Source organism: Oculina patagonica, chromosome 7 (assembly GCF_052425735.1).
Source record: "Oculina patagonica isolate OP01 chromosome 7, crgOcupat, whole genome shotgun sequence".
Classification (NCBI taxonomy): domain Eukaryota; kingdom Metazoa; phylum Cnidaria; class Anthozoa; order Scleractinia; family Oculinidae; genus Oculina; species Oculina patagonica.
This window is the reverse complement of record NC_135764.1, coordinates 22,249,054-22,273,196: the sequence shown is the minus strand read 5'-3', so window position 1 is coordinate 22,273,196 and position 24,143 is coordinate 22,249,054. Positions and strand designations below refer to the sequence as shown.

The window sequence follows — 24,143 nt, the reverse complement described above, 5'->3', positions numbered from 1 at the left end:
CGTTTAGTGTCCGTAATAGCGAGAGTCCGTAATAGCGGGGTGTGAGGAAAAAAATGGCGTTAACATAGGTTAAATAGTATGGGCTATGACGAGCTTATCAACAGTCGTGAAAAGACTCAGTAGCCGTTAGGTATGGAGAATGACAATGGTCGAGGGTTTGAGGGTTTGATCTCTCAAAAGGAGTCGTCTGAAAGAAAAGGGCGCAAGCTGAAGTGAAAAAGCAAAGTCTGGTGTACAGCTACTGAAGCAATTGATGCAAAAATAATTATTGCAGAAGACTTCTGAAGTGTGTTTCGACAAATAGTATTTAACACACTGCAATTTTCTGCAATAATGTTAGGTGAGAAGTTCATGGTGTCCGCTTTATCGAGAGTCAAAACAATAAAATTGTTCTTTTGGTACCACGAAAGTGTCCGTAATTCCGTAATAGCGAGAGTCCGTAATAGCGGGAGTCATTTCCAGTCAAACCTCTATAACTTTCGCCGGGGATCTGAATTTTGTCCGTAATATCGAGCGTCCGTAATAGCGGGGTGTCCGCAAGGCGAGAGTTGACTGTATGGCCATAAACAGGCTTCTTACCTCGTATATTTTCTTCTCCATTCCGCCATGTTGTTGTTGACATGTAGAATGGCGCCATGCGACTTGATATCACGTGACTTGGCCCAGTTGATCGCGCATATTCCGCGGTAAGTTGCGCCAATTATTTCTAGTTGGTTGGTGTCAAGGATGCTAAAAAACAATTATTGTTTAACAAATTATTCTTTATACTCATCAACGAATTTGCCCATAGTGTTAGTGATTTTTTAGTTTATTAAATTTTCTTTGGTTTTATTCATTATTTTTTAGCATAAAATTATGGGTTCCGCAGGTCCCGCAAGTTCCGCAGGTTCAGTAGATTCCGCGGTCCGCGAATCCTCAGTTTAGGCCCACGGAAGTGCTGCATTATAACGACTTTCAAAATAATCAAACACGTTTTTTCCATTCTTTACAAACCGTAGAAATGGTAACTTGCATCTCAACACTTTAAATAAGGGTGAAAAAGCTTGTAAAAAAGTTGTAAAGCCCTTCTTTTCTTAACATTACATCTCAAATCATTTTTAGTGCAGAATACACTATTGTGATGGTTTGTTGGGGCTGTCGTCCGCTAACCCGCTAAGGTGTAAACTTTAATAGTCAATTAATTTAATTATTCCTTGTAAAGGGGGTGGGGGTGGGGAGCACCTGACCGTACCCCTAGGTAAAACCTGAAGCACATCTACGTTACTTTCATATGAAGATCTCAAAGGTATATATTTGTTTCAGAAAACCCTTTGCTCTCCTTGTGGTACTACTCGACGTTCTAGGACAACGTACTTTACGCCAAACGCATGCGCAGTTTAGTATGCGTTTTTGCTGGAACTCTCATGAACATCGCGTGTATTGCGTGTTTGTGGTAGGATTGCTGCAGACTTCGTGGCGCCAAGAGAAAACCGCAAATTAATTTAATCAGATTTTAAGACTTTCACAGAGCTTTCGTAATTAGTAATGCAAAAACTTGCACCGGGATTTTCGGCGTGAAACTCCTGTTAACCAGGAAACAATTATCCTAGCTGTACTGCGTCTAAAAAAAACCTTTCGAAAGAGATGTTTTTTGACTAGATTTGCTCTTTACTTTTTGAGAAACGTCTTTCGTGCAGTTTAAAATGCAACTTAATTAAATTAAAGTGAAATAATTGGCTTTATTATTGAAAGGAAGGCAAATGCCACGGGTCACGTTACGGCATTTTCAAGGAAAACAACAAAAGTATCTTGTTACAAACAAACAGAAGTATCGTGTTACGTTCTCAAAGATTAACGTAACAAAAACCCGGGAAAGAATACAAGTGGTGTTTCAACATCTAATTGCAAGTAAAATAAGGCAAATAAAAACACGAACATCAAACAATACATGTACTTTTAATAGCGTCGCGCACAAATGACGTCACCAAAACTGAGACCCCCCACTTGACTCAGACAAACTACAAGAGCGATATGAAGAAATTATGTCGCTCTCGAGCACTTCGCTTCGGTCTTTGGCCGTTCTCACGCAAGATGATGGCGTTCCTGGCTCGAAATTTGAAAGTGAAGCAGAGAACTATACTGTGGATCAGTTAAAACGATGGCTGAAGTGCAGAGGGCTAAAATTAAGCGGAAAACGACAACCCTTCGTGATGACCTTAATTGTGAAACGTGTTACGGAATGTATAAAGGCTGGACTACTATCGAGCCGTAAAAATCGTATTTCTAAACACTAATCACGAACCTAGCGTCAAATTTAGAATTGACCGAAAATAGCTATTTTGATCGGCTCGAAATAATTCTTATCGGCAAAAATGTAGCTGAACGGTATAGCAGTCATTTGCATAATCACAGTTGTCGGCGTTTGTCGCCCGAAAGATAACACATTCTCCGCAAAAAAAATGCCATAAATTCATGAACCTTCTGTGAAACTTTTATTCGATCTTAATAAACGTTCGCCATGTTAAAAAACAGACTTTTAATCCATTCGTTTTCATGACTACACATAACAAGAAAGAATGACAAACGTGACCATCGCGACCTTTATTTACAACCTGGCGCGCCGGGCGGCGTACATTCATGCACTATAATAAAGATAAGAAATCCTCGGCGGCAGAAAGATTTCGCTTCCTTCATTTTCGGATGACTAAAGCGAGAGTAGTGCTTTTACAGGCGTCTTTATTTCTGATTTTTGATGTTACTTTCATTCACCCTGATTCACGTTTTGCATTGTTGATTCATGTTCAAAAATAAATTCTTTCGCGACGCGACAAGTTTCGATTCAAAAGCAGGCATCACATTTATCCTTCACGCAAACCTGGGTCGACTTATCATGACTTATACCTGTTTTGCAATCAATGTTTATTTGCCCCATTCAATATTTTTGCAATATTTTTACCTCAGGACCGTTTCGCAAAGTACCATTTCGTAAAGTACCGTTTCGTTTCGCAATTCGTACCGTAAGCCGAATGGAATGAAGACTTTCTTCCCCGATTCCTCCAGCTCTAAGAGCGATTTTGGCCAATGTTCAGGATACTTTGAGTCGGTTTTGCACTCACCATGACAGCAGTGCTTTGTAATAACCATTCTTGACCCTTTGAGAAAGCATACACTCCGATTTACCTAACTTTTCACATGTTTTCTTCACGTATTGACGCTCTCTCGCATACATTCGCTTATGGCCGACTGCAATGTTTGTCTGAGTCACGCGGGGGGTCTCATGAGACCAAATCTATTTTTAGAATTTGTGCGCGACGCTATTGTCGACTCCACTGCATTCTGCACTGTCCTTTGAGTCTCTGAGTTTACTCTTAAAATCTATCAAAGGTTTAACTGAGCCTTATTCCATACACAAATGCATATTGAACAACATAATTCTCGACAGTTTTAAAAGAATAGTCACATTGTTTGATATAACTTTCGTAATAAGCTAAGGAGACTTCGCCCTCCTGAGACGCATTTGAGACCTCAACGACAGCTCTCTATCCTCTTATTAAATTGCCTTTCATTCCACGGATAAGCGAATGACCATCAATCTCAATAGACACCTTTGAACGTTTCTTTTACTTTGGCTCCTTGGCCACGTGGTTTTTACATAACATTTGTGGACGTTTTGGCTCAGCAATTTCCGCTTTAGCCTCATCAGGTTTCCCGTCATCGGGTATTTCCCTATGGCATAGTCCGGCCCGTTGCAAACAGCAATTCGAATATAACTTCATCCAATATTCCGCAAATAACTGGACCTTATCGTTCATAAATAAAATGTTTTGGTGATAGAACCCATTGATGATATCTACGTCGACATCTCTTTTTGGTGTAACCGATTTGAGGGATGATATGGATTTAGGAGATGTGGATGGCACTTGTTATACTAGATCATCCCTCAAATCGGTTACACCGGTTTCACTATCAGCCATTCTAAAGGTTTAACTTAATTATAAAGTAAACAATTTCATTTTATAGACAACAACTTCCTGTCATATAACAATCGTGTGATCTGTTAACTAGCCTGCGAAATGAAATACAACTCCTCCCCCCAAGCCTCTCGTGGCTGCGCCACTCGTTGTCGCGGTTTCGCTGCTTGCTTGTGCGTACGCAGGCAACCTGCTTACAATAGCAATCTGATGACTAATTTCCTGGGGAAAGCCCCTAAAGTATTATATCTTAGACTTCCTGTTTTTTGGAGAATAATACGCTTGGTAATTATATAATGTGGAATCACGCAATGGAATAAACGCACCATTAGTTTTTTATTAACATATAGTTTCATTTGGTTTTACCATTATATGGGAAGTATTGATGCATAATATTCTTTAGGTCAACCGCCCTAGACTGAGTGTAATTCATTACTACTTACAACTGTTTACCTTGGATTACCTTATTATAAGAATATAACGAGGCATTTTAACAACGCGCACAAAATTGACGCGTAATAAAATTAACGCGAATTTAAGAAAAGTTCTGGTTAGATGCTTATAATAAATGTGTTTATATTAATTAACATCAATAAAATTTACGCGAATTTTTGAAATTCGCGTTAATAATATGTATCGTTAATTTCCTATCATAAGGTATTCAGATGCCAATATCAATTCGTACACGCAACAGGCTTCTGCCCAATCAAAACTCATTTTACATTTAATTCATGCTAATTTTAAAAAAAGACACCTGTTAAGATAGTATCACGCCACTCTTAACATGCTTAAACCGGTTTTTAACTACGGTTAAACGAACAGCCTTTCATCGACTCTTAATAGAAGAAATACCTTCGGCGGAAGATTCGAACATGACGCTTTTTCTTGTAATAGCCTTGTTCACTGTGGACGCTGTTGGTGAGTATCGCTAAGAAATTGAACATGTTTTGAGTGCTGAGCGTTACTTAGTACATAATTCACTCGACGTTTTACAAAATAGTTTTCGATCATTTTCACGCCGTTGTAAAAGTTAGAACTGTCGGTTTTCTCCATTTCCAATTCTGGTTTCATTTCATGCCCCCGCTACACGTTCCTGCTTCATGTCCCCATAGTGTGAACATTTTTTAAAATGTTTTTAAAAGGGGCCCCCAATTCTCTTTTCGAAGTTGAATCCTCTGTGGAAAAGGATGTTGGGACGTTCCAAATTTAGAGGGCGAGAAGAAAAAGAAAGTTAGAATTTGTCAATCATGTCAAGACTTTTGACGAGAGTTGTTCATTGAAATAGCTGTACACGAAGTATAATACAAATTTATTGATGTAAATTTTCTGCTATTGACTTTGTTTTAATTTTAATTTGTTGTTTCAGGCAACAAAGTAGCATTGTATGCGGCTATTGGCGGCTTTTTCAATTCAAGTAAAGATTGGTTTCTGATGCAAGGTAACATGTCCTGCTGTAACACCACCAACTGTAACACCAAGGTGCCAACTATCCCACATGCAGGTAGGATAAACGTTTGCATGCGGCAACTAAATAACATATAACTAAATAAATGGTTTAAGACAGGGTAATTTCTGTACTATTTCTCCAACTGAAACCAGGAGAGAAATGTAACTACTAATGAAAGGCCCTTTTTTGCTGATGAGTTTGCTGAATGCAACACTTTCATGTAGCAGTGTAATTGGCATACCGAGCGGTCCAAATTGTGTACTCCATGGGAGAAAAGCAACTTCCCATACATTTTCTTATATGAAATCTGAGCGATGTTCTCATAACTTGTAAAGCAATCATCGGAGCGGTAGTCAGCGGATGCATCCAAGGTGCATGAGCAGATCCTCTCATTCTGAACTTGCCAAAACAACTTCAACAACACTGCGGCCAACAGTCTGCAGCCAGTGGGAGAGTTCGGTTACTTTTTTTATAGCAGTAAAAGACGTTTTCTAAGTTGTGTCTTTCCAGCAGCGACTATGGCGCTGGAAGTAAGTAAAACATGTTATCAGAAAGTTTATTGTTGTCAACATGTGGTGTTAATTGTGAAATCAAACCATTACGGAAATGATAATGAAAACGAAAAATTGGCGATCAAATTTTTCCCGCACCTGGCGGAGCTATTCATTTTTTTCTTTCTCTATTGTTTCGAGTTTGTTTGTTGACTTGGTCGTTCTTTGTTTTACCCATTTGTGATCTCCAAAAACGTGGTACAATTATTTGCATTTTAGCGCTAAAAAGTAACGCTACATCACAAAGTTATGTGCTTTTATAATTACACGACGATGGAAATTTACAATTACTGAATCCACAGCATCATAGTCGATCGTGGTTGCTATAACTTCCATCTCGCGGGAGAAGATGGCCTGCTGCATCATCGTCCAAAAACCGCTGACTATATTTTGTTTTTTTCGCGTTGAAAGTTGTGAGAACATCGCCATTCTGTCCCGTGCAGACCTCGTTCTATCCCCAATGTGGACTGGGATGACTAGAGCGGTGATAGTTGGAATTCGGGTTCAAAGATCTGGTTTCGAGAGGGGGAAGGAGGTTGTTTTGTTGTGTTACTGGGCAAGATACTTTTACGGTGTTTAATCTGGAAAATACGTGGATATCGGCAAATTGTAGGAGCAACTTGAGAAAAAAATGGAAATGCTGAAAGCGATGGACTAGGGGAAGTAGCAAGACTCTTAGCAACGTCCGGCGATAGCCCCTTGAATAAGGGAATAAGCGATAGCCCCTTGAATAAGGGAATAAGGGGATGTCCGAAAATGCTTTTACCAACTGCGCCATTTTTGTTTTACAGATACTCGTTATTGCAATTTTTGCGTCGAACCTGATGCAGCAACTTGCTTGGCAAATCAGCGAAACCAAACCTGTACCACAGATCCGGAATCATTTGGTACAACTCACTGTGCTTCTGCAGTGGTGAAGTATGAGGACCGATATGGAAAAGCCCTGTCTGGCTTTATTCGTGGATGCATCAACTGTGCAAGTGAGGCCATCTTTTTCTATCTAAAAAAGATGTACTTAAAAGTTAATCTAAGTAAATTCGTTTATGTAGACAATAAAATACAAGAAGTTGTGTAGTACAAGGGTAGTGATACTTCGATATCACTTCGTACCATCTTCAGACCATATACTCGGCTGCTGAGATGTTTTCCAGGTGAAATTGTAGCGCATCAGGTAGGAAGGTTTGAGTAACAGTATGTCTTTTGGGACCCGAAAGGGTGGTTAATTGATGTACTGTAAAGTTCTGGATGTAACGACATTTGATGGCAAGGCTCACGACGACTTAAAGCTGATTTCCAGTCCGTACTGCGCAGACTCGGGGTTTGTTTACGTTTTTGTTTTGAATTCGTTGAAACGTTACACTTCGGTGACAGCATACATGAAGTTTTTTAGTCCGCCATTACAGTTTGCTTCGTTCAAGGACTTCCGATGAGCTGAAACGTCGGTTTGAAATAGCGTCAAGGTTCTTCTACTTGTTATTATTTGTTCTGCAAGGATATCTGGCGTTAATAATGAAGAAACAGGTAAGTTTGTCACGTAATTTTTAGTTTTGCTTTGTTTGTGAGGCTCACATAAACATTGCAGCCGAGATTGCGCAGTACGGACTGTAATTCATCTTTAAGGGACTTTCGTGAAATATTTCAAGCAAAAAAGCGACATTAAAAAAAGCACCTGATAAATACTGATAACTTCATGGCTAGTGAGCGCGTACTATCACATCACAACAAGTGAATAAAAATCGTACGCGCTCACTACCCATGAAGTTATCTTTATTTAAGTGAACTAACCATGGAGTCAGTAACTTGTTTATTATATGATATTACACAGTTGAAAGGGGCAAAAAGCAAGAATTGTTCACTATTACTGCCAAGTCGACCAGTAAAATTTGTGGGCACCAAATGAAACTCAGTGTGCGTTGGAAGTTGCAATTACGATTTCTCTTCTAGCCTGGTAACGAACAGTCCCGGGGAAGGGGGTTCTTCCATATATGGGCTATATAGGTATGTGACGCGGGGTAGGGTATAGTTTTTGAGGTTCTCAGTCCTTAAATAGAGTATCATTTTTGCTCCTTTTGGCATTGTGTTCCTGGTGTGATCCTAAGATAGGGTACCTAAATTCTATCAGCTAAAATAAACGCCCAGCTAAAGAAAAATAATAAAGAATCTTAAAACTGAACTAACCGTTCAAGTATTAGTAAAGCGATTTTATCATGTTTATAAAGATTTGTATTTTACCGTGCGCGGTTGGCTGTTATTTGGGTCGTCACGGAACGCTTCTCCTTCTCTTGAATAGGGTGTCATACTTCGGTTTTGGGCCTTAAAAAGGTATCAATTTTCGCTTTCTTTATCCTTAAATAGGGTCAAGGTTCAAGAAACTTCGCGGCACACCCCTATCCGAAATGTAGGGGAGTTCCCCCTCCCCTGGGCGAACAGTACGTCAATCAGTTCAACTTAGCTTTTTCGTCTGAATTTATATTTGCAGATAAAAGAACAGCTTGCGCAGTTATTCGTTCCGATGTTAAAAGATTTTATAACTGGACCTTGCAGCAATGTGAGATTGAATGTTGCTCTGACAACAACTGCAACGATTACACCCCTACCTTCCCACCCAAAGGTAATGTAAAATTACTGTTGTTGACAAAACATTTGAATAAAAAGATGAAAGGTATTTAGACTATTTCTACGGATTAAGAAAAAAATATTAGCTCCACTAACCCAGTCCCCCCTTTCCCCGTGAAATACTTCAATATATAAGCTATCGGATGTGAAGGCCTGGAATGAGGTCAGGGTTCGACTTTTTAGCTCGGAGATTGGGTCTCAGTTGAGCCATCCAAGTCCAAAATACATACATACATAAATTAAAGTTTAATGTGTTTGTAATTTGTTCCAGGTATTTCTTGCTTTGGGACCATAAAAATGCCTCACCTTAAAAATGGCCCGTTACTAAAATAAAATTTATATACAGTAGGAGGACGGCTTGAAAAAACTTAACCATTTGACCTAAATTGGCTATAAAAGACCGAAACATTTCAGTTCTCAAACAGAGCAGAGTTTGGTTTATCCCAGCGAAATATCCCCCTCCCAATATATTATCGAGTTTCGAGAGATAATTTAGAATAATTTATAATTCGCTCTAAATTTTCTTGTCTTCACAGCTTTGGCAAAATCTGCAGCAAGCCTGGCGAGTCACCATGTCTTCTTCGGCAGAGTGCTTGTCTTTGAAGCCGCCTTTGTTAACATCTTGTATCACGTGTAGTAGACTTGGAAACAATTGTTTTGAATTCACTGTAGAGCAGTAATAAGTCAAAATCAATCAATCAACACTTTATTTTACGAGGGTGACACGTAATAGTTTCTCAACTTATAAATTTGTGGCCCTCTTAAAAGTATTAGTACTAAAAGTTAAAAATCTTCTCTAAACAATATTAAGTCAAGTTAAAACCTAATTAAAAATCAAAATGTAAGTTAAAAATTTGAGAGCTAAGCTACAATGTTCATCCAGAAATTATTACTAAAATATCTCAATCTAAAAATTATTATCTAAAAAAGAGTAAAAATCTTATACTCGAGCTGACTTAATTTAAAACATTTATACAAAGACAAGAAAAGCAAGGCTGACACTACGTAGAAATGAAAAAACCTTAACGGGACAACGACATGTAGTGTCAGCCTTGCTTTTCTTGTCTCTGTATTTTTATTTTTGGCTGATTAGAGCTGTCGCCAGCTCCTACGTACACAGCAGCATTTTCGTCCGCGGTCCCTTGCTTTCTATTGTCATTTATACAAAGCATTCTTAAGCTAGGATATTTACAGATGAAGAGGCGCGCAACTTAAGGGGGGGGGGGGGGGAGTGGGTGATACCAACATTTAGTAGTCGTTGCAGAAAACGTGCCACCCTCCAGTAAAAAGGTAAAATTAGCGCCCCGTGTATTCCTATTGTGCTGGCTGTTATTTAGTCTTTATAGATCGTTTATGTATAACGGGCAAGCACCCATAATCCTACGTTTTTAAAAAAGTCTGCACGAAAACTGACAGCTGTAAATGGTGTATGGCATTAAAATGCAGGAACTGTACTGTAATATGTAGTTTTTGTTAAAAAGGTTAATAAAGGAACTACAGATATTCTTGTTACATATATTCTTTTTTCGTTCATGGGGTTATTCGGAAGAAAAAACTCGTGGCCAGACTTGGGCATGTTTTGTAACTAAAATTTAAAATCGACTAAAGTTGCGTTTAGATCTTTAACCTCAATCGGGCACTTTACGGCGGTAATATTAATGTACACTTCTTTCTTTTTTTTAAAAAAAGAACGTGTAATTAAGTTTTCGAGCAGGACCGACTGATCCAAGCCTAGATGTTCTTTTCTTCGCGAACCTCCCATATCCGGAAACCAAACTGAAGACAACAGGATTACCTTCTAAAAGGACTCCGGAATTATTTTTCCTTCTATAAGTTCTATTTTTGTCAAAGAAATCTTCGGAAGAGCAATTAGTGTTTCTTATTTGTTTGTAATACCCAGTGGACACGAAAAAGTATCATTTAAGGTTGCTCGTAATGGTTTAGATATTTCGGTCTTTGGCATTCTATTGTAGCTATGCCAACAATGTTGAGGTTTAACGTTAAGTACAGCTTTGTAAAGGTTTTACCAACGAACATGTTGAAGTCACCGTGATGTCAAAAATCGTTGCTATGGCAAGTGGTCAAAGATACCTTATTTTTGTCTGTTTGTGGCAAATAACTAAAATCCTAGACGGTGAATTTTTTTGTTTTTCATATACTTTTTTCTAATGGATAAAATAAACAATGTAACAATTTTTAAAAATATTCTGTAGGTAGAGTTCATAGCCACCTTAAATTTATGACAAAATAACGTAGGTCCGAAACTGACCTACAGATTTTCTTAAAAATTTGCAAAACTGTTCACTTTGTTGGTGAGCTAAAAATATATCAAGTAGTTTTTGAGTTATTAGCCTCAAAAGTTCCGAAATAGGGTATCTTAAGACCTCCTGGTAACAAATTTTGATGTCATAATAACCTTGATTTATTTGTTGGTAATAATTATAAGTATAGGTTTGTACCAACAGAATTTCCTAAACATTATTTATATAGCGATGATTGAACACCACAAATGGGCATGTATATAAAGCGCTAAAAAAGCGCTAGAAATTAAATCGAGGAACTGAGCTATTGCACAAGTGCTAGTGCACAAGCGTACTAGTGCACTTGTGCTATTGCACAAGCGCTAATAAAGCGCTAGAAATTAAATCGAGGAACTGAGCTATTGCACAAGTGTTAGTGAAATGTTGTTTTAAACGAACCGGTTGATGCCGCAGGTCTAATAAGCGTTTTTGTCATCACAAACGATGTTGCTTGTTTATTGCATGTTCCATATGCTTTTCATTCACGGATAATAACTGACCTTACCCACCACCCCATGATCAACTTATTCTTGAATGTGACGTCATTGCTTTAAATGAAGATCTTGGCTGTGGGAACGAAATTGTAAAGTAACAGAGGGCGGAAATCGATAATTATAAGTACGCATCGTTGACTCGGTTGTCAAAGAAGGTGAGTATTCGTTGCAGCATTATATATATAATTATGGTTAGTCTGTTTAAGCAGGCGGGCGTGTTTGATATTGGATTGACTTTTCAAAATACATTTTGCGAGTATGTTGGGTAAATATAAATCGATAGCCAAAAGTGTGAAAATTTACATTTATACGGGTAAGGCCTTCCTTCATAAAATGTTTGCCAATTAATAACAACATAATTATTGAGATCGAACCAACCCAAATTCAAACAATTTCTGTAATTAGAAATAGGAATTTACTACACCTTTTGGAATAGCAAATTATGTGTGTTCGTGAGAGTAAAATATATTCTTTATACTGCTGATTGCCCAATCTACTTCGATGTCTTAAATTGCTTGCCGGCTTACTTGAGTTACTTGACCTTTTTAATTTGCATGTTATTGAAAATGTTCGATATTTCGCTTTAAAAGCTGTTCATCGATTTATTTGAAAATTTCACTTTTGTCTGCAACTGAGCATAAACCTTAAAAAGAGACACCTTTGGCAATTCCCGGCGAAAGTCTTTTTATTCTTTCAGGCCGCATGAGGGCCACGCGCTCGAATGCAAAAATATTGAGAATCTGCTTCGGTGTCCAAAAAATGGTTCAAAATTTGCCCATCATCAACAGCTTTAAAATATGCTACGTTTCATGCCAAATATCAATGAAGATTTGGGATTTCATGGAGAATATATACCCGATAATTAGAGAGTCTAGAGACCATTTCACTTTATATCTTTGTCCCTGTCAGACTGCTTTGTTCAAACATCGCCAAGAAAATTTATGCATGTTTGCCGCTCTGCACGAGACAATTGCGACCAAAGAACATAAAATATCAGATTAATTTGTCCACTTATATAAGATCTCTTTTAAGCTAAGGGCGCCTTTTTAACAATACAAAAATGCTCCGTTATGGCAAATACAGCTAAAAATTTGATTCCTTTTGCAAAATGATCAAAGGTGTTGTTGTTGATTTAGCTCCCCAACGCTTATGCTAATAATATGTGGACAGTCTGTAACTTTGCAACTTGATTAGAAAAGAATGCCTTATCACAGGTAATACAGCTTGATCAATCTCGCGAGGCGATAAAAACAGTCCATCGCGTGATTTCAAAAACGTTGCTCAAGATCGACCTTTTTTTCAGCAAAAAAGATTGGATTCGTAGCGGAATACCCAGTTTGACTTCACATCCCGCTTATTTTGCATATGTCAGACGGCGTTGCTGCTTTGAAGCACAGATAAGCAGCCAGGTGTCCAATTCATCAATTCAAAGGCAAAGGTCGGCCACACATTTACATCTACAACAAAGGGTTTCCAGGATTATTAATTACAACTCTAAACTGAGTTGTTGTTCTAGTGCCTTTGAATTGGCAACTTTGTTTTCAGCTTTTCAACTGTTAGAATAAAACATTTCACAGTTTATTCCCAATTGAGTTGGTTGGTTGGCCGAGTCGAATCGTAGAGCAAGTGAAGTCCAAGTCCGGGTCAAACGTCCGAGTCACGTTATATATTGCGTTACCCTTACAGTTACTAAAGAGCTTTGAATGAAATTTTAAGAGGTTTAAAGAAGAGATAGAAGAAAGAATATTATTTTTGGAACGCCACCAAGCAGTTGACCCTTTGTCAGGGGACTGTCTGGTGTCCATCTACCAATTTTTAACTTAAAATTCTAATTTTAAAATACAATATTTCTTATTTCTCTAAATTTTACTAATCCTTTGAGAAAAAACTATCTCTTCCCAAACATCCCCAAAATTCACCCCAAAATGTAAAAAAAAAACCACCGCCAAAGATAGATATATGGGACGAGCGAAGCGTTTTTGGATTCCTTGAAACGCGAACGAGATAAAATTAAAAACGGCTTTCAGGTGGTACTTTGCCTTAAACGTTTTTGTTAGCCGTCCCTTAACGTGTCAACTCATTTTATTCGTGTAGCTCCCGAATAGGCTTAGATTTCTTTTCCAAACCGAAATATCGGGCAAGATTGTTGACTTTGAATCAGTCAAACTTTTTTCTTTCACGTTTTCGTCTTTCTTTTACGCTCTTTACTGCGCCGTACGGATCAGTTTTAACGTCCATTTTGTTTTATCATTATATTAGCTAACCGCTAATCGGAGTGCAATTAAAGTATTAAAATAACCAAAGTGCTATTCAGGATAACCGATGTGATATTTAGGCCAACTGGAGTGTTATTAAGCTCGCCACAATTCATATATGATTTGGTCTCCCGCCCATCATCCGCCATGTTCGAAATCGCGAGTCGAGATTTACTGCTACTCAATCAGCGACGAATCTGGCATTAGACCCGGGCTCAGTCTTGACTTGGGCTCGGATTTGAATCATAAAACGGATTTACGCCTTCCGAATTGGGTCCCCAGGCCACCAAAACCTAGCGGTTCTGTTTACCAACCACACTTTCCCGCAATAATGTCATCCACCTGCGTACCACTGAGGTCCCAAAATTGCCAGCATTCAGCCACTACTGTTTATAAGCTAATTAACAATCATAGACGCGTTTAGATATTATTAATTATCTGACTTATTTCACGTTCTCTCGCCTTCACAGTGGAAGAAAACTCTCTAAACATTCAAAATGAAGCTTTTCCTTCTGATCGTCCTATTCGCTGCAAACGCTTTTGGTGAGTCTGCAGTCAATTTTGGAAGACATTACTTCTACGAATTAGTAGTTTGCACAGAACAGGGAGGCGCAGTTGCCTCATGGTTTGTGCGCTGGATTCCAGGTTTGAGCCCTGGCCATGGTCACTGCGTTGTGTTCTTGGATAAGACACTTAACTCTAATAGCGCCTCTAGAAATGGGTACCGGCGCACCGGGGGGGGGGGGGGGGTGTAACCTGCGATGGAGTAGCATCCCATCCAGGGGGAGTAGAAATATTCCTAGTCGCTTAATGCTACGGAGGCTCCACTTTATTGCTGTTTAATGTAAATATGTAAACGAACTATCTAATGATTATCAGGGAAGACAATATTTTGGGGTAAGAGGGTGCATGCACACACGCCTCTTTTGAAAGGTTTTACTGTACGGTATTGCGGTACGCAACTAAGGTTTTTCAGACCAAATGTTTTTGGAGGGTAAAATTTTCTCCGACGATACCCATCTCCCCTCGTTCCGATTATAATCTCTCACAAAGATAGGTTAACCAAAAGATCCCTTTAAACCAAGTGATTTTTATATCCTCCTCCTCCTCCTCCCCCTCCTCCTCCTCATCATCATCATCCTTTTCCCTTATCTGCCTCATCATCCTCATCCTCATCCTCATCCTTATCATTATCATCATCATCATCATCATCATCATCAGTCCTTTTGACGCTCACTATAAGTGGCGCATAGACCATCAACAAGTGATCATAGCATCGTTTTTACCAACAGCTGCTGGTCCAACGCAATGCAATGAATGCCTGGAAGATGATAAAGCAAGTTGCCTGAATGATCAGAAAGTTGACCTACAGTGTGCTACAGATCGCAAATCACTTGGGACAACACACTGTGCTACCGCGGTCGGCAAGTACCTGGACGATGATGAAGGGAATACCACCGCTATCCCTCTCTTTTTCCGAGGATGCATCAACTGTGAAAGTAAAGGACCGGTCGTTATAAATCGTCCCTTAGGATTAAGCCCCGGCTAAACGATCAAACATTTTCGCCCAACATCATGTTGCAAGAGCATGTTTGACCGTTGGGCCGCCTCTCTCAACATTGCATTTAAATGGCTTGCCATGTTTAAACTAGATCAAACACTTTCATCTAACATTTTGTTTCACGCGCAAATGTTTGATTGTTTAGTTACCTCTGCAAAAAAAAGCAAGCCAAAGTGGGAAAAAGCAACCAATTAGAAATCGAATCTAGGTAACGTTCATCGGTACTACGCACAAAGCGTTATGTGTGCTCTCTTTGGTACAGTGTTTTGGTAGATGTTTGATCAAACATTGTTTGCTGGTTTAGCCACTCCATGTTGTGTGCGACAAACTCGATTTTGGACGAAAATGTTTGATCGTTTAGCCGAGCCTTTAGAGCTTGCGGTGGTGGGGGATGGATGATTTAAAACATTTGATCACAGCTTATAATAACTCATCCTCTCTGAAGAAACTATTATATTTTCATTCATTACCAAATAGGCACCATGATTCCATATACATGCATTCCCTCCATCCTGATCAGTTGCTCCTCCACAAAGTAGCTAACCATTTCCTCGTATGCATAGTAGATGTTTCTCATTTTTTATAAGACTTAAGAAACGTTAAGCCACAAATGACTGGAAAACTGATATCACCATTGCTCTACCGACTTACCACGAGGCCAGACGGGAGCGGTTCGTGGGTAATTAAGGTGGTAATTCATGGCAAGGTCAAAATTAGAAGTTTAAAATTTTGCTGATAAATATACACCGAATGCAAATATGGCGGACCACTCGGTTGTTGCCTGGGACGAGCTGCATGAAAGCGAGGCTAGTCAGGCTTCGGTGTTGTGTTTTGACAATGCTTTCGTACAGAAGTCTTGCTTATCGCTGCTGCTACGGGTTGCTGTGTTTCTGAATGCCACGGGAAGTGATAGAAGTGTTCACTGTTTGTCTCTAAGGGAAAAAGTGGATCAATGCAATTCGTTGAGGCGAAACAAAGGAGTTGGTATTGAGGTTTGTTCGCTACATTTCAGGTTTGAAGATCTTAGAAAATTTCGTTTAAATAACGAGCTTATGTGGTGTCTGGTGGTGTTCCAGCACGAGTTGCATGGCCTGGACCTTTCCCAAGGTAAAGGAAAGCTTCACTTCCAAGACATCCTCTGTCTCAAAAGAAGATGTTCATGTCCGGCATTGTTCGCGTACGATCCACTCGCATGGAATCACACAATCAGATACTAACCAAGTGAATGAAATTCAACTGCCCCTATATTTAAAGCTACTGAAAACATTGAGCCAAATAAGAACGACTTGGAGCTAAATGTGATCGCTTCACATTTTTCTAAGATCTTCTAACCTGAAACATAGCGAACAAATTAACAGTTCCCGCGGCGATCGTGATCTCCTTTGTACTCCTTTCTTTCTTCTCAGCGAATTGCATTGATCTAATTTTTCCCTAAGAGGCAAACAGTAAACACTTCTATCACTTCTCGTGGCATTCAGAAACACAGCAACTCACGGGAGTAGCGAAAACAAACACACAAGATCGACGAATAAGCAATACTTCTGTACGAAAGCATTGTCAAAACAAAACACCGAAGCCTGACTAGCCTCGCTTTTATGCAGCTCGTCTCAGGCACCAACCGAGTGATCCGCCATATTTGCATTCGGTGTATAGGCATCCATTCTCGGCAAATGCGAGCGCTAACGTTCATTCGAAAGTCAAGAGCGGTACGTATTTTGCAAAATTTAGATCGTCCATGAAACCAATCAGTATCAACAGTTAATACATTGTTAATGGTGTTTGAATGGACTTTTCCAGATAAAAAAGAAGCGTGTTTCACTCTTGGTGGCTGGCTTAAAGCAGACAAGCAAAGGACTTTACTGCAGTGTGAGATCGAGTGTTGTACTGGTGACAACTGTAACACCCAGAACCCAACGCTGTCAAAAGATGCGATAACCGTGTTAACACCAAACGGTATGTAATGAAAAATAAAAACCACAGAGAGTAGTATTAGTTTCTTGTTAATCATCAGTGGTCACTACTGACGGCTTTTGTTTCATATGTATCCCCACTAGTTATAAACAGTGTGTTATTATTAGTTTAATTTTTTTCTGTTTTCCCTTTTGCATGTAACTTTCTTTTCATTTTGTATTACATTGTTTGAATAAATGAATTAACATTAAAAAAAAAAAAAAAAAAACACAGAGAGCTTTGATTACACAACTCTTTTCTTCAGTTCCAGCAGAACTTGTACGCATGCTCACAGCTAATACCCTTTGGAGTACAAGGAAAGAACAATTCAGTTACGACACTAAACAGTTTTTTTGTCTCAACCCTGTGTTACATAAAAAAAAAAAATACTATATTTAGAGAGGAAGCCACATCAGCGCTAGCTGGTTTTCATGCGGGTCCTCTGTCCAGGTCGAATCGGAATTTGGAGCTGGACATAGAGGATAATACATGGTTGCGCGGAGATATGAAATTTATCTTCGATTGTTCAAATTGATTCGGATTTCAAGCAGGATCTCAAGATCTCCAAGCAACCATGGATTATTCTGTTTATTATATAAACCTACTATTTACGACGTTTATGAAGATTTTCTGAAGATTTCCGACCATTTTCCTGAAGATTTCCGAAAATTTTCAAAATGTTGTCCGAAGGTAGTACGAATGATTCCGGACAATTTCCGAAAATTTTCGAAGTTTTTCGAAGATTGCCGAAGATGGCCGAAGATGATCCGAATATGTTTCGACTTAATATCGATTTACTTTGGCTCATTGAGCATTGAAACATGGCAAACTCTACGAGCTGATTGGTCAAAAATGATATCACACATGTGTGGATATCATTTTTATCCATACTTGTGATACCATTTTTCTCGATTTGTTACCACTCGCTTAACCACTGCAGTTTAGATAATAAGCACTCGTTCTACATATTAAGGTCGCGGGGGACACCTTAGGCTCATCATTATGCATTTATTTAAAGCGTATGCACGAAGTACAACGACTGACATCGACAACTTTACGAGATATTTATGACTGGACAAAAAAAATGGGCGCGTGCGTGTGATTTGTAAAAAAATCCCTGTTTCTTTGATATTTTAACCAATTTAAAACAACACAGCGATATACGTTCATATAGATTGTAGGAAGTCTTTGAGCTTATTTTCATTTAAATTTGAATATTTCTGCAACTCAGAGTAATCACAAAATATTTGGCATAAACAATCGTGCTCTTTTAAAAAACGCATTGTTCTCACCATAAAAGCGTGGAATATAATTACCATAATTACATCTCTCCTTGGCAAAATGATCGTATTTAGGTCGGGACACCTTCGGAAATCTCAAAGTTTGGTCTTTTCCGACAATTTTGTGGCAGAGAATACAGCGCGGATACAGACCTTCATTACTTGCCACTGCAGATAGGTAAACTATTAATACTGTAGTGTGTCATAACAGAAGCGGAATTTTAAAAGAGCTCTTTTAGAAAGAGGTAGAAGACATTGTCTCCTACTCGCTCCGCAAACTCTGCCACAAAATCATGTTTTTCCCAATTTGGCACTAACGAGGCTATAACATCGCCGTTAAATGCAATCTACCAAATAAAAGATGACACTCACAATCTTTCGTCATTTCTTTATGTCTCTGTAAAACTTGAGTTTAATCGCACCCATAACAGCTGAGAAATAAGCGTTTTAAAAGATGCAGGTCAAGCAAAATTTCCCTTCATGAATTTATTCATGCAGTTGGTATCCCCCGCGACCTTAAACTCCTGGGTTCACACTTACCTATGTATAAGGCGAGTAAGGGACAATATATGTTTCAGTATGGTCGGGCACTACAAACAAAGGCATTGAAAAGCTGCAACTAGTCCAAAACTTTGCAGCGAAAATCTGCTGCGGTGTGAGAAAATTCGACCTTAACACCCCAGCGCTCAAGAACTTGCGCGGGATGCGCGACGATACATTAACTTTAAAGTGTATGTTTCTTGGTATATTGGGATAATTTTGACAGGGGCCTAAACAGCCCAATCAACCCGATGATGATGATGATGATGATGATGATGACGACGACGACGACGACGACGACGACGATGATGATGATTATGATGATGATTGTTTTTATTATTACTTTCATGTGTCGTTTCCACACTTTCATGTGGATATCGTTGAATGCACGGGCCAAACGAGGATGAGAGGTGATAAGAGTTGCCTCTCAGGAGAGCTTTCATCAACTCTCAGTGACTATCATCAACTCCGGCCAATCGAGAGAAAACACTCATCGAATCTCATTTAAAAATTGAACACAAAAGTTCAAAGTCGACGAGAGCGAACGAGAGTCTATGAGAGTACATAAGAGTTCCATGCCAAATGAAAGCGAGAGTTTGAACTCTCATCAACTCTCATTCTCGTAACGCGTTGTAAAATGTAACGTAGCATATAGTATTGTGTGTATAGTAAATAGTGTAAGTTCTTAGTGAGATGACTGAAAAATTAGTTGATTAGTATTGTAAGTAGTGTAAGTTCTTGTTGTATGTCTTTATGTGTTGCATTAAAAAAAAAAAAAAACTCATTCTCGTTTGGCCCGGGCTTAATACTCCATGCTTGGGAGAACGAAGCATGGAGGTATTTGATATATACATTTGTTTTTCCAACAGCTTCTGGCCCGGCAGAGTGCTATGAGTGTTTCGGGAGTAACGCAACCACTTGCTCCAACAACCAGAAAAAACAAAATTGTTCATCAGATAGGAATTCACTCGGCACAACTCACTGCGGTTCTGCTGTGGGAAGATATCGAGACAGAGACGGTAATATCACGAATGGCTTTTTTCGAGGATGTGTAAATTGCGCAGGTAGGTAAACTTTTGAGTAATCAGTCAAGTGAATGTTGTTTGCTTTACAAGTAACTTGACAGAAAGACTTCACCAAGACGACCGTGCATAAAACCTGCCCTATTAACCACTTATGGGAGGCGCAGTTGCTTAATGGTTAGCTCGCCAGACTCCGGATTGAGCGGTCCGGGATTGAGCCCTGGCCGGGGTCACTGTTTTGTGTTTTTGGGCAATATACTTTACTCTCATAGTGCCTTTCTCTATCCAGGTGTATGATTGGTACCGGCGAAATAATGCTGGGGGTACCACAGGGGGCCCTCACATCAGCTATGAGGACAAATAAAAATAAATCTTACCTTCTATCGTCGCGTTTTTTTGCTTTAAAGTGGCCATTTTGAATTTTTAATACTCGGTCTAGCAGGTTGGAGGTTTGGAATCGAGAAAGGTGTGGGGTCTGGGGCGGTCGAAGATATTCGGAAGTATTAATTCTCGGGACAAAATCCGATCACTATACGAGTGCTATATAATGACAAGGGGTGAAACTCTCATCTTTCTTGGCAGAACCTTTCTGCCAGTTAAGGGTCACGGAAGTGAAATACCATCTTAAAACCGAAAGTAAAAATGTAATTTGCAGAAAAGACAGCAATACATGCAAAATGGCCTAATATCTTCCCCGAGTCCTAACAAGCGACCAAACATCTGTGCCTGGCTGCAACTCCACAGACAACTCAGCTTTACGCATGCGTGAAGTGGTAGCTTACTCGAGGTGATTGGTGTTACTAGTAGCTGCTTTCGTGAACTTGCAATACCACTGGTCATCTAGTGCAGCAGTTGTTATTGTGTTTCTTTTTTCTTTTTTTTTTCTAGGGGCATTGATCCTTTTGTTAAATTGTTGTACTCAAGCCAGTCAAATGATGTTTAGGTTCCGGGGATAGTTTCAATCTCCTCTTCATTTTTTAAGCTTGGTTTCTCGTTTGATTTGATTGTTCCAGATAAAAAAGCAGCTTGTGCACTCGTCAGCGGTCTCCTTGTAGACGAGGAAAAACTGAAAGTATTGGAGTGCGACATCGAGTGTTGCGATAGCAACAACTGCAACACTGGTGATCCCAGCCTGACAACCACAGGTAATAATGACAATGACAATTGTAATAAAAATGGCAATGATAATGATAACAATAATGCTATTCTCATCGGGGCCCGCGCGAACGATCACCCTAATTACCCATTCCACGTGTCCAGTTAGTTTTGGCAACGGCAAGCCATGCCGCTGACTATGTGACTTGACTTATGGCCATAAGCCCTAAGTGGGCAAAGGGCCGGACATTCTCCTCCGCCATGCTGCACGGTCGCGGGCAGCCACCGCTGCCTCGTTCCACGAGCCGAAACCCAAAGCCGCTCTTTCTCTTTCAGCAGTTCTTCGCCAAGTCTCCTTCGGTCTGCCACGACTTCGCCTTTCCCTCCGGGGCCCATGTTAATGCCGTCTTGGGATGTTTGCTTGGATCCATTCTGAGGATGTGGCCGATGAACTTCCAGCGCCGCCGGAAGATTTGCTCACTGATGGTGCTGATGTTAGCTCGGTTTCGAATCTCCTCGTTTGATATTTTCATAGGCCAATAGATCTTCATTATCCTTCTCAGACTTTTATGCAGAAATACGTCCAGCTTGGTCGCATCTCGTTTAGTCATACGCCAAGTTTCACATCCGTATAACAGGACAGATACAACATTGGACTTAAATATCTTCAGCTTAGTTTTTAGTTTCAGCTGGCTGCTCTTCCATATGTTCCTAAGCTTGCTGAATGCTGCTCTGGCTTTTCCAAGTCTGCTTTTGATGTCTTCGTCTGAACCCCCTTCCTGGGTCACTGTTCCTCCTAGATAAACAAATTTTGACACCTCTTCTAGCTCTTTTCCATCGACCTGGACCTTTCTACCTGCGGAGTTGTTCCAGCTCATCATCATGGTCTTTGCTGTATTGATTCTGAGGCCTGTCATTTTTGCATATCGTTCCAGGTTGCTGACTTTGGCCTGGATATGCTTTCCACTGCTTGAGATCAGGGCTAGGTCGTCGGCAAAATCAAGATCTTCTAGGAAGTTGTTGAACTTCCATCTGATGCCTGTGTTTCCATGTTCGGTGGTCTTCCTCATAACCCAGTCCACAACAAGCAGGAAAAGAAACCCAGACATACAGCAACCCTGTTTAACACCGGTCTTGATCTCAAACCAATCATACACACCTGACCCATCCGTTACCGCGCACTCACTTCCGCTGTACATCACTTTCACCATCTTCACAATCTTCTCAGGAATGCTGTAGCTTCTCATAATCCTCCACAGTACAGCACGATCTACAGAATCAAATGCTTTCTCAAAGTCAACGAAGCACACATAGAGGTTGGCGTTCCATTCAATACACTGTTCAATGATATTGCGCAGTATAAATATTTGCTCCGTTGACTATGTACAGGTATATTTATAGCTTCTCAGTTGACGTGTATTCTGTTTTTTCGTGAATTGCTGGAGGACTGAAACATTGGCCACCCACCCACCTCCCCGCAGCGATGACCTCTGTACCTGTACGTGTCGTATTGGAGCTCTCGCTCTCTTTCACCTCCGGAGTCACCTCATTCCCATAACTTAACTTTAACCGGGGTGATTAAGATTAAGCGCTCCGGTGGGAATTATTTACAATTTTAACAGTGTTGTTGGTTACAAAATAGTTATTAACTATAAATGAAACAGGGTTAGGAGAATGAGACTACTTACAAGTAGCAATCCATGCATTAGTGACTAAAGCCACATTTCGGTAGCAAAAGCTAATCCCTTGAGTGCAAATATTATCGATACTTTTTGGACAGTAAGACCAACATAGCCACCATAAAAATATACCAATAATCAATCAATAAATCAATCAATCAATCAATCAATCAATCAATCAATCAATCAATCAATCAATCAGGCATGCACGTCCTCCTTCCATCAGTCAGCGGTACAGTCAGTCAGTCAGTCAGTCAGTCAGTCAGCCAATCAATCAATCAGGCATGCACGTCCGTCCGTCCGTCCATCAGTCAGCAGTTCAGTCAGTCAGTCAGTCAGTCAGTCAGTCAGTCAGTCAGTCAGTCAGTCAGTCAGTCAGTCGGTTGGTCAGTCAGTCAGTCAGTCAGTCAGTCAGTCAGTCAGTCAGTCAGTCAGTCAGTCAGTCAGACAGTCAGTCAGTCAGTCAGTCAGTCAGTCAGTCAGTCAGTCAGTCAGTCGGTTGGTCAGTCAGTCAGTCAGTCAGTCAGTCATTACTCGAGATGAAACACATTCAAAGTCTTGCTTGTCTACGTCATCCTAATTTTTCGTGGAATGTTCTTCATTTTGTTTCCCTCGCAGGTCCCCCATCTAAAGGACCAACTGCTGCAGCTGGCCGACAGGGTCATGTCGGCCTTATCAGTGGAGTGCTCGCCTTGATTCTCGTCTTTAGCAATACCTTGTACCACTATTAGCAAGCTCAGAGGCTCGAAAGGCCCGCAAAAGGACGTGTATACCTAATTAGATTTTAGTGTCTCGTTCAGTAAAGCATTTCTCTGTCAAGTTTTGGTAGTTTACACATTTAAAGTTAGGTAGCTGCATTAGGCAGAGTTGGAACAAATAAACAATATTGACATGTTTCTTCATTTAGACGTTTATTGTAGTTTGAAGCTGTAATTTTACGATAATATGTAGAACCTCTTGATTACGGACACCAAAAAGCGACATGGTAGAGTGTCCATATTATGAAAGTGTCCCTATTACTGAGGTAGAGATTATATCTTTCGGACCAAGTGAACTGTAAGGTAAAAGGGAGGTGGTTCGACTGCCCCGCGCGGTGTGTACCGTATTTAGAGGCTGGAATGATAAATAAAGTGTCAGAGTAACTCTGTTTAGGGGCTGGTATATTTTACACAGAACCAGGCGTAGCCAATCGAACTCAATCCAGCAAAAAAAAAAAAAAAAATCTGTGAGTTCGATATCGATTACCAAACCAATCGAACTTATTCTAGCATAATCGAACATATTCGAAAACAATCCATGGATTGCGTTTGATTGAAAATTTGTTTGATTCCGTTCGTTTGGCTATTAAAAGCCGGGACAATACTAGAATATACGTTTCAGGAAAGCTGTTGTTTGCTTAACGT

At 39.8% G+C, this 24,143-nt stretch overlaps 2 protein-coding genes across 2 annotated transcripts; both read left to right on the top strand.

Moving 5' to 3' along the window:
• Nucleotides 1-4,822: 4,822 nt before the first annotated feature.
• Nucleotides 4,823-10,096, top strand: LOC144659287 (putative skeletal organic matrix protein 2). Its single transcript, XM_078519708.1, has 5 exons — nucleotides 4,823-4,868; nucleotides 5,317-5,451; nucleotides 6,740-6,928; nucleotides 8,428-8,559; nucleotides 9,101-10,096. The coding sequence occupies exons 1-5, from the start codon at nucleotides 4,823-4,825 to the stop codon at nucleotides 9,199-9,201; spliced, it is 603 nt and encodes a 200-aa protein (XP_078375834.1). The 3' UTR covers nucleotides 9,202-10,096.
• Nucleotides 10,097-11,436: 1,340 nt separating this feature from the next.
• Nucleotides 11,437-23,887, top strand: LOC144659580 (putative skeletal organic matrix protein 2). The gene is made up of 7 exons (XM_078520047.1): nucleotides 11,437-11,513; nucleotides 14,084-14,156; nucleotides 14,906-15,112; nucleotides 16,972-17,127; nucleotides 19,814-20,008; nucleotides 20,980-21,111; nucleotides 23,359-23,887. The coding sequence occupies exons 2-7, from the start codon at nucleotides 14,111-14,113 to the stop codon at nucleotides 23,469-23,471; spliced, it is 849 nt and encodes a 282-aa protein (XP_078376173.1). The 5' UTR covers nucleotides 11,437-11,513; nucleotides 14,084-14,110; the 3' UTR covers nucleotides 23,472-23,887.
• Nucleotides 23,888-24,143: the final 256 nt, after the last annotated feature.

Coding starts and splice junctions, on each gene's coding strand:
- LOC144659580 (XM_078520047.1), top strand. CDS start 14,111: ATGAAGCTTTTCCTTCTGATCGTCCTATTCGCTGCAAACGCTTTTG. Junction 17,128..19,813: donor AACCGTGTTAACACCAAACG/GTATGTAATGAA, acceptor TTTTTCCAACAG/CTTCTGGCCCGGCAGAGTGC. Junction 20,009..20,979: donor AGGATGTGTAAATTGCGCAG/GTAGGTAAACTT, acceptor TGATTGTTCCAG/ATAAAAAAGCAGCTTGTGCA.
- LOC144659287 (XM_078519708.1), top strand. CDS start 4,823: ATGACGCTTTTTCTTGTAATAGCCTTGTTCACTGTGGACGCTGTTG. Junction 4,869..5,316: donor GTTCACTGTGGACGCTGTTG/GTGAGTATCGCT, acceptor TTGTTGTTTCAG/GCAACAAAGTAGCATTGTAT. Junction 5,452..6,739: donor GCCAACTATCCCACATGCAG/GTAGGATAAACG, acceptor TTTGTTTTACAG/ATACTCGTTATTGCAATTTT.